The 8,426-nt window shown below is 39.0% G+C and overlaps 1 protein-coding gene across 2 annotated transcripts; it reads right to left on the reverse strand.

The window, feature by feature from the left end:
• Positions 1-2,496: 2,496 nt before the first annotated feature.
• LOC129827855 (small integral membrane protein 19) lies at positions 2,497-4,659 on the reverse strand. 2 transcript variants are annotated; one of them, XM_055889093.1, is made up of 3 exons: positions 4,402-4,659; positions 4,081-4,205; positions 2,497-3,230 (listed from the first exon to the last, which is right to left on the reverse strand). In XM_055889093.1, the coding sequence occupies exons 1-3, from the start codon at positions 4,518-4,520 to the stop codon at positions 3,166-3,168; spliced, it is 309 nt and encodes a 102-aa protein (XP_055745068.1). In that variant the 5' UTR covers positions 4,521-4,659; the 3' UTR covers positions 2,497-3,165. The 2 variants fall into 2 exon arrangements, with proteins under 2 accessions (XP_055745068.1, XP_055745066.1); XM_055889091.1 differs by having other exon boundaries at positions 4,390-4,658.
• Positions 4,660-8,426: the final 3,767 nt, after the last annotated feature.

Here is an 8,426-nt window from a genome sequence, read left to right on the forward strand (position 1 = left end):
CCCTCCAAGTGTATTGACATGCAGGTAAACCACTCTCTCTTTTCTATCACTCTATCATACTTTGCTGAATGTCAAGGATACAACCCTACCCGCTTTCCTTCAGAGAAGAAACAAGAAGTGAATTTAATACGGTGACGTTTTAAAGAGCGGTGTGGATGGAACACCTTGGTCCTGGTATCGTTAGTCCACTCCTCTACTCTCCTTCTCTTGAACTCTTTCATTCTCAGAATGAAGTGAAGATTCTGAGTGGTTCATTTAGACCTCTCCCACTAACGACCTCATTAGTCCATTTGGTAATTAAGCAATTAACTCCAGATTAGCTATTGATTAATGTTTGCTGTGAATAATGTTTCTCAATGGGATAGTACTGGTTAAATATTAAACCTCTGGTAATGAGAAACTGATTGATTACATCAGCAGATTAATTAGAAAAGCACATGTACAATGGCTCATTATCTCGTTAACACACTTGTTCACATGATATAATCTTTTTTTGGTACTAGCCTAATACTATAGGCTAGGTGGCATTTGAGGTTTGTACCTTACGGCTCATGATAATACAGCAGATGACTCATGGGCATGGATTATCTCTCTGTTGATAACGGTGAGGCGGGGACATGGATTTAATAACTGCAAGACCATACTCCCATATTTGCCCAATGACTGTCAACTCACTTATTCTCATTTAAAATGGACACCAATGTTGATATAAATACACTATATATACAAAAGTACGTGGACACCCCTTGAAATGAGTGGATTCGGATATTTCAGCCACACCTGCTGCCGACCGGTGTATAAAATATGCACAGATATTCAATCTCCATAGACAAATATTAGCAGTAGAATGGCCTTACTGAAGAGCTCAGTGACTTTCAACGTGGCACCGACGTTGGATGCCACCTTTCCAACAAGTACATTCGTGGCCTGCTAGAGCTGCCCCGGTCAACTGTAAGTGCTGTTATTGTGAAGTGGAAACATCTAGGACCAAGAACGGCTCAGCCACAAAGTGGTAGGCCACACAAGCTGACAGAACGGGACTGCCGAGGGCAGAAGCACGTAGCGTGTAAAAATTGTCTGTCCTTGGTTGCAACACTCACTACCAAGTTCCAAACTGCCTCTGGAAGGAATGTCAGCACAATAACTGTTCGTCGGGATTCATGAAATGGGTTTCCATGGCTGAGCAGCCTCACACAAGCCTAAGATCACCATACGCAATGCCAAGCGTCTGCTGGAGTGGTGTATAGCTCGCCGCCATTGGACTCTGGAGCAGTGGAAACACCTCTGGAGTGATGAATCACGCTTCACCATCTGGCAGGCCGACAGATGAATCTGGGTTTGGCGGATGCCAGGAGAACGCTACCTGTCCGAATGCAGTGTCAACTGTAAAGTTTGGTGGAGGACGAATAATGGTCTGGGCTGTTTTTCTTGATTCGGGGTAGGCCCCTTAGTTTCGGTGGGAAATCTTAGCGCTACAGCATACAATGACATTCTAGATGATTCTGTGCTTCCAACTTTGTGGCAACAGTTTGGGGAAGGCCATTTCCTGTTTCAGCATGACAATGCCCCCGTACACAAAGCGAGGTCCATACAGAAAAGGCTAGTCGAAAACACTTTTTGGATGAATCGGAATGCCGAATGCGGGCCTAATTGCCCAACATCAGTGCCCGACCTCACTAATGCTCGTGGCTGAATAAAAGCAAGTCCCCGCAGCATAGTTCCAACATGTAGTGAAACGCCTTCCCAGAAGAGTGGAGGCTGTTGTAGCAGCAAAGGGGGAGGGGGGGGGCAACTCCATGTTAATGGCGATGATTTTGTAATGAGCAGGTGTCCACATTATTTTGGTCATACAAGTGTATATAAATATAGATTAAATCTGAATTTCAATGAAGTTGGGGATATTACCAATTTCTAATCATTTACTTTATCTGTGCTGCTTGTATTTCACTAATAAGTCCACAGGTTTTTAATTACAGTGGGACAATAGTAGAGTATCCTGAAGTAGTCTCTGCTCAGAGTTACAGCAACAACAAAGGGGTATGCACACGACAAAACTGAATAAGCAAAGATTCAATGCACACACACACAGCCCTATTTAGAATAGGTAAGGATCTGGCCCTGCGCTCCAGTCGTTGATGTATTGATGCGTTTAATCAGTGTGCCATTTCGCCGCCGCGAGGAGTAATCATTTTTCCATTACACTACCTCCGAAGGACGTCCACACACATTTGGCCTCTTTTGTGTTGTGTTTCTGGGCCACAGCTTTCCTCTGACTCATGTTTTATTTATTTATTTGATGGATTAGAGGCCCAGCTTTTCTGCTAGGCCCCTGATGCAAAATGTCACCTTCCTCAATCACTGCCTCCCAAACACCTACCCCATCTCGCTCTACAAAACACACACACACACCAGAGCTAACTTTCTGCTCTGAGAATTGTGCTATTAAATGAATTATTACAAAAGAAGGAGTGAGGAGAGAGTGAAATCAAGAAAAACTTTTAAATTCCTTGGTCCTTCATTGGTCCCTTGTTTTTTTTATTATTTTGAACCAGAGTAATAATAGCAATTCATTTCCTTTTTAGAAAAAGCAATTGGATTGGGTAAAAGTCAACTTTGACCCTCTCAACACTTTCCCAGCAGTAATGCCATAATAAGGAATCTATAGGATGATCAGAAACTGGGAAATGAAACAGTTCTTGACAACCAAACACTTATTTGAATTGTCACTGTACAGGATGTACCGTGAACACTGGATGTAGGTTCTCCTAAAACCACTATGGGGCGACAAATCCACACATAATCCAATAAGGCATTGAATAAAATACAAAAATTACTCATAAAATACATAAAAAAGGCAAAAGAAATGCAAAAACAACAACAAAACACAGATGTTGTAGGGGGAACATCCAGTAATTCTTCATATCCAAATCCATTATAGTCCTTGTTTCAAATCGTACAGCAACAATTGTGCAAACACAAACGATTTGACGACAGTCTTAAATCACAGAAACCTTTCTTGACCCTCGACTTCCTCCTCCTTGGTACCCATGCCCTCTTCAGGAGTGTAGTAATGATCAGACTTACCAAAGCCAAAGAGGCTTAGGGATGGAGAGACAGGGTGGAGCGGGCAGGCATGATGATGGGCCACGCTACCTTGTTGTAGTCTCATTCCATAGAGAGCTGAACACTCTCACTCTGGCCTTGGTGTTGATGCTGGTCAAACTTCCTCGCTGTTAAGAAGGCATAAAGAAGTCAGAATTATACCAATTTAAACAGTGGGATTGATTTATTTTAGAAGTAATGTGTGAGCTAAGAGTTTATTAGTGAATGACACAGCTATTTGATAAACCAGAAATATATTTGACTTGAGTGATTAACAGATTTGAGGTCAGTTCCTAATCTTGGACAGAACAATTCTTCTAGATACATTTTTAGATGTTAAATATGCATTTGACCCCAAGCTCTATCATAAGTGAGCACAAGTCTAACATTGATTGACGCATTATTCTGCAACAGCACTGAGACCAGGGCCGTTCCAGGCATTAGCAGTGGCTTGGTTGTACATCTGCCATCTTTCTCTTGATACGTCAGGCACTGACAGTCACTTAATTAGCCATGTCAGCTAACAATGTTTGGATTGGTAGTTAGTCTTGCCAGGTATCTAAATGTGTAGTAATTATGGTCAAATACCATGCCCGGAGGCCCTGACCTCCAGGAGGTCCACATTTATTTTGTTAGTCATTCTCATTTAAATATCATATTAATTCATTACAAAATGTGTACAATTGCAGGAAATGTGTTATAAAATGGCAAAAATGTCTCTCCACCTCTTGGCAAAATAGGAAGAATTGCAGAAAATTTGCTGTAAAACCACAAAAAAAGTATCACTGCCCGATAGCAAAATGAGTAGAATTGCATGAAATTTGTAATAAAATTGCAAATCTTTCTCTTCGCCCCATGGCAAAATGTGTAGAATTCCCTCCACCGTCAAGGGGGGGGGGGGGCAACTAAAATGTTTTACGTCTAGCTTAGGGCCCCCAAAAGGCTAAAACCGGCACTCACTGTGACTGACAAACTCACCAAGAGAGTACATCTCCAGCTGCTGGCGGAGTCTCACTTTCTGCAGACTGTCATAGAAGTTCGGTTCGGTCGTGGCTCCAGCTGTGGGGGGCAGAGCGAATATCCTCATGATCTTCCTCTTATTTCTGATGGGGCGAGAAGGAGGAAAGCGAGTGAGACCCAACAGCAAACTGTCAGTCATGTGCATTAGCTGGTTGGAAGCAGTGTAACAGCAAAGTGTATCAAAAACATGTTATTAAGCACACATTTAGTTCAAAAGACTCATATATGTATTAACAGTCGGCCGCAAAAAACAAAGGAGCCTCATACTTTCTAGCATACATTAGCAGTCCGAAGCTAACCAGAATGACGAGCAAATAGACATTGGTGGCCTCATTCCACGCCTCGTGCACGGAGTAATCCAATGATTCCTCGTTCGTCATCACACCATGACCGCCCATTGCGATCAAACAAATTGTGAGGTATGTTTCTATTTGTATAAACGTGTCTAAAAATAAAATTCAATACATCGAGATTTATCTGAATACGACTCATACGACGTAAACAGAAGGCTGACGTCGTTTCCGGAGTCGAATACTAGACAGTGATTGGGTTTTCATCCTCACAAAGACCACCCCCGATTACTTTTTTCAAAACAGGAAGTAAGTGCATTGCTTATTTATTTATTTGTATTTTTCACTTCTCTTAATTGTTTTATTATTATTATTTATATATATTTTTAATTATGAACACAACAAATACAAAAAAACTGAAATATACAAACAAGAGTATATAAACCTAACAGACAGGGGTATTACATATCAAGATTCGTTTTCAATTTGTTAAATACTTTTATGGTGCGTATTGCTTTTACATTTACTGATCATTTCAAAATAATATTTAAATTCTATCTTAAATCATTTGAAAAGGAGTTTGTTCTCTGCCCACTTCATTTTATGGATAAAGAATCTTTCATGAAAGATAAACAAATTAACAATGAAAGTTAAGTCAGGGTCCATATCATTTGGATCAAAATACAACATAATATCAGTCTCTTAGATTAACATTATTAGTCGTTTCTTTTAAAATAAAATCTTCTAACTCACTCCAAAATCTTCTGACATAAGAACAGTCCCAAAATAAATGTGATTATTGGTGTCGTAAAAATGTTGGCTAACTAGTTAGCAATTAGCATGTTGACATTTGAGTGGAAATACTTCTACAATCACATTTTTGATAAGCGGTTTAGTAGAAAAAAATACTTCCCATATTATCGACATACCCAGTTATTAGCCATCTTACTATTTTGTTCAATTACAAGATATATCCGTTTAATTTTGGAAAACAAAATACATAACCCACCCTCAAATCCAAAATGTTTATGATAGTTGACTAGCCTTCCTGTTAATTATTTTTTATCATCACTTGCCTGAAATCAATTAGCCACATTTCAGAGGTAAAAAGTGGTCTGTCGTGCAGTCAAATTTTACAATATACAGCATATCCCACAAAGTGTGTGTGTGTGTGTGTGTGTGTGTGTGTGTGTGTGTGTGTGTGTGTGTGTGTGTGTGTGTGTGTGTGTGTGTGTGTGTGTGTGTGTGTGTGTGTGTGTGTGTGTGTGTGTGTGTGTGTGTGTGTGTGTGTGTATATATATATATATACAGTTGAAGTCGGAAGTTTACATACATTTAGGTTGGAGTCATTAAAACACGTTTTTTAACTACTCCACAAATGTCTTGTTAACAAACTATAGTTTTGGCAAGTCAGTTAGGACATCTACTTCGTGCATGACACAAGTCATTTTTCCAACAATTGTTTACAGACAGATTATTTCGCTTATAATTCACGGTATCACATTTCCAGTGGGTCAGAAGTTTAGATAAGTTGACTGTGCCTTTAAAAAGCTTGGAAAAGTCCAGAAGATTATGTCATGGCTTTAGAAGCTTCTAATAGGCTAATTGACAAAATTTGAGTCAATTGGAGGTGTACCTATGGATGTATTTCAAAGCCTACCTTCAAACTCAGTGCCTCTTTGCTTGACATCATGGAAAAATCAAAAGAAATCAGCTAAGACCTCAGAAAAATAATTGTAGACCTCCACAAGTCTGGTTCATCCTTGGGAGGAATTTCCAAATGCCTGAAGGTACCACGTTCATCTGTACAAACAATAGTATGCAAGTATAAACACCATGGGACCACGCAGCCGTCATACCACTCACGAAGGAGACACGTTCTGTCTCCTAGAGATAAACGTACTTTGGTGCAAAAAGTGCAAATCAATCCCAGAACAACAGCAAATGACCTTGTGAAGTTGCTGGAGGAAATAGGTACAAAAGTATCTATATCCACAGTAAAACAAGTCCTATATCGACATAACCTGAAAGGCCGCTCAGCAAGGAAGAAGCCACTGCTCCAAAACCACTATTGAAAAGCCATATTACGGTTTGGAACTGCACAAGGGGACAAAGATCATACTTTTTGGAGAAATGTCCTCTGGTCTGATGAAACAAAAATATAACTTTTTGGCCTTAATGACCACCGTTAATCACCGTTTTGTTTGGAGGAAAAAGGGGGAGGCTGGCAAGCCGAAGACTACCATCCCAACCGTGAAGCACAGGGGTGGCTGCATCATGTTGTGGTGGTGCTTTGCTGCAGGAGGGACTGGTGCACTTCACAAAATGGATGGAATCATGAGGAAGAACAATTATGTGGATATATTGAAGCAACATCTCAAGACATCAGTCAGGAAGTTAAAGATTGGTCGCAAATGGATCTTCCAAATGGACAATGACCCCAAGCATACTTCCAAAGTTGTGGCAAAATGGCTTAAGGACAACAAAGTTAAGGTATTGGAGTGGCCATCACAAAGCCCCGACCTCAATACTAAAGAAAATGTGTGGGCAGAACTGAAAGGAGTGTGCAAGCAAGGAGGCCTACAAACCTGACTCAGTTACACCAGCTCTGTCAGGAGGAATGGGACAAAATTCACCCAACTTATTGTGGGAAGCTTGTGGAAGGCTACCCAAACGTTTGACCAAAATTAAACAATTTAAAGGCAAAGCTACCAAATTCTAATTGAGTGTATGTAAACATATGACCCACTGGGGATGTGATGAATGAAATAAAAGCTGGAGTAAATCATTCTCTCTACTATTGTTCTGACATTTCACATTCTTTAAATAAAGTGGTGATCCTAACTTACATAAAACAGGGACTTTTTACTAGGATTAAATGTCAAGAATTGTGAAAAACTGAGTTTAAATGTATTAGGCAAAAGTGTATGTAAACATCCGTCTTCAACTGTGTGTATATTTAAACATTATTTGGGTTAAAAAATTATTGAATAATGATGGACAACTATATGATTATCCAGAATTTATGAGCACACAATGTTATATTCACTCCTGAGTACCAAATTGTTGTTAGAGCTGTACCTAAATGTGCTATTCTTCTTTCAGGAGAATATAACAATTTTCCAAGTGCAACTGTGGAGGATTTTGTAGCCTCAATACAACTAGAAGGAATTTACATTTTAAACTATAAATGTAAAAACATGTATATAAGGAAACTATGTCAATATGTTACTATTCCCTCTGCTAAAATGTACTGGAATGCAGCCCTAGGACAAGTGAACTGGAACAAAGTCTTGTTGTTGTCTGGTAAATATTGTATAGGGGAAGGTGAAAGAAGTATCATACAAACTCATTCATAGAATCTATCCTGTAAAGACCTTTATTATACACAGATTTAAAATAGCTATTGATAACAAATGTGCATTTTGTGGTTGTGACCCAGAAACTCTTGACCATATATTTTGGGACTGTTCTGATGTCAGAAGATTTTGGAGTGAGTTGGAAGATATTTTTAAAAGATAATATTTTAAAAGACACGATAGTTAATGTTATTCTGAGAGACTGACATTATGTTTTATTTTGATCCAAAAGATATGGACACTGACTTAACTTTCATTGTTCATTTGTTTATCTTTCATGGAAGATGCTGTGTCCATAAAATGAAGAGAACAAACCTCTCTTCACATTATTTAAGATAGAATTTAAATATTATTTTGAAATGATCAGTAAATGTAAAAGCAATACGCACCATAAAGGTATTTAACAAATTGAAAACGAATCTTGATATGTAATACCGTCTGTTAGGTTTATGTACTCTTGTTTGTATATTTATTTTTGTATTTGTTGTGTTCATAATAATAATAAAAATGAAAATTGTTGTGCATGCGTACTGTAGTATGTAATTAAACCACTAGGGGGAGGTGTACCTCTATATTTGATCAACAGGACACATCAATACATCAAGGCTTTGAAAGGAGACTATTCCAGGTCTGTTAGATGGTCAGAACTATTTCA

This window comes from Salvelinus fontinalis, chromosome 29 (genome assembly GCF_029448725.1).
Source record: "Salvelinus fontinalis isolate EN_2023a chromosome 29, ASM2944872v1, whole genome shotgun sequence".
Lineage (NCBI taxonomy): Eukaryota > Metazoa > Chordata > Actinopteri > Salmoniformes > Salmonidae > Salvelinus > Salvelinus fontinalis.

Coding starts and splice junctions, on each gene's coding strand:
- LOC129827855 (XM_055889091.1), bottom strand. CDS start 4,520: ATGGGCGGTCATGGTGTGATGACGAACGAGGAATCATTGGATTACTCC. Junction 4,206..4,389: donor CTGCTAATGTATGCTAGAAA/GTATGAGGCTCC, acceptor TCGCCCCATCAG/AAATAAGAGGAAGATCATGA. Junction 3,231..4,080: donor GCTGGAGATGTACTCTCTTG/GTGAGTTTGTCA, acceptor CCTTCTTAACAG/CGAGGAAGTTTGACCAGCAT.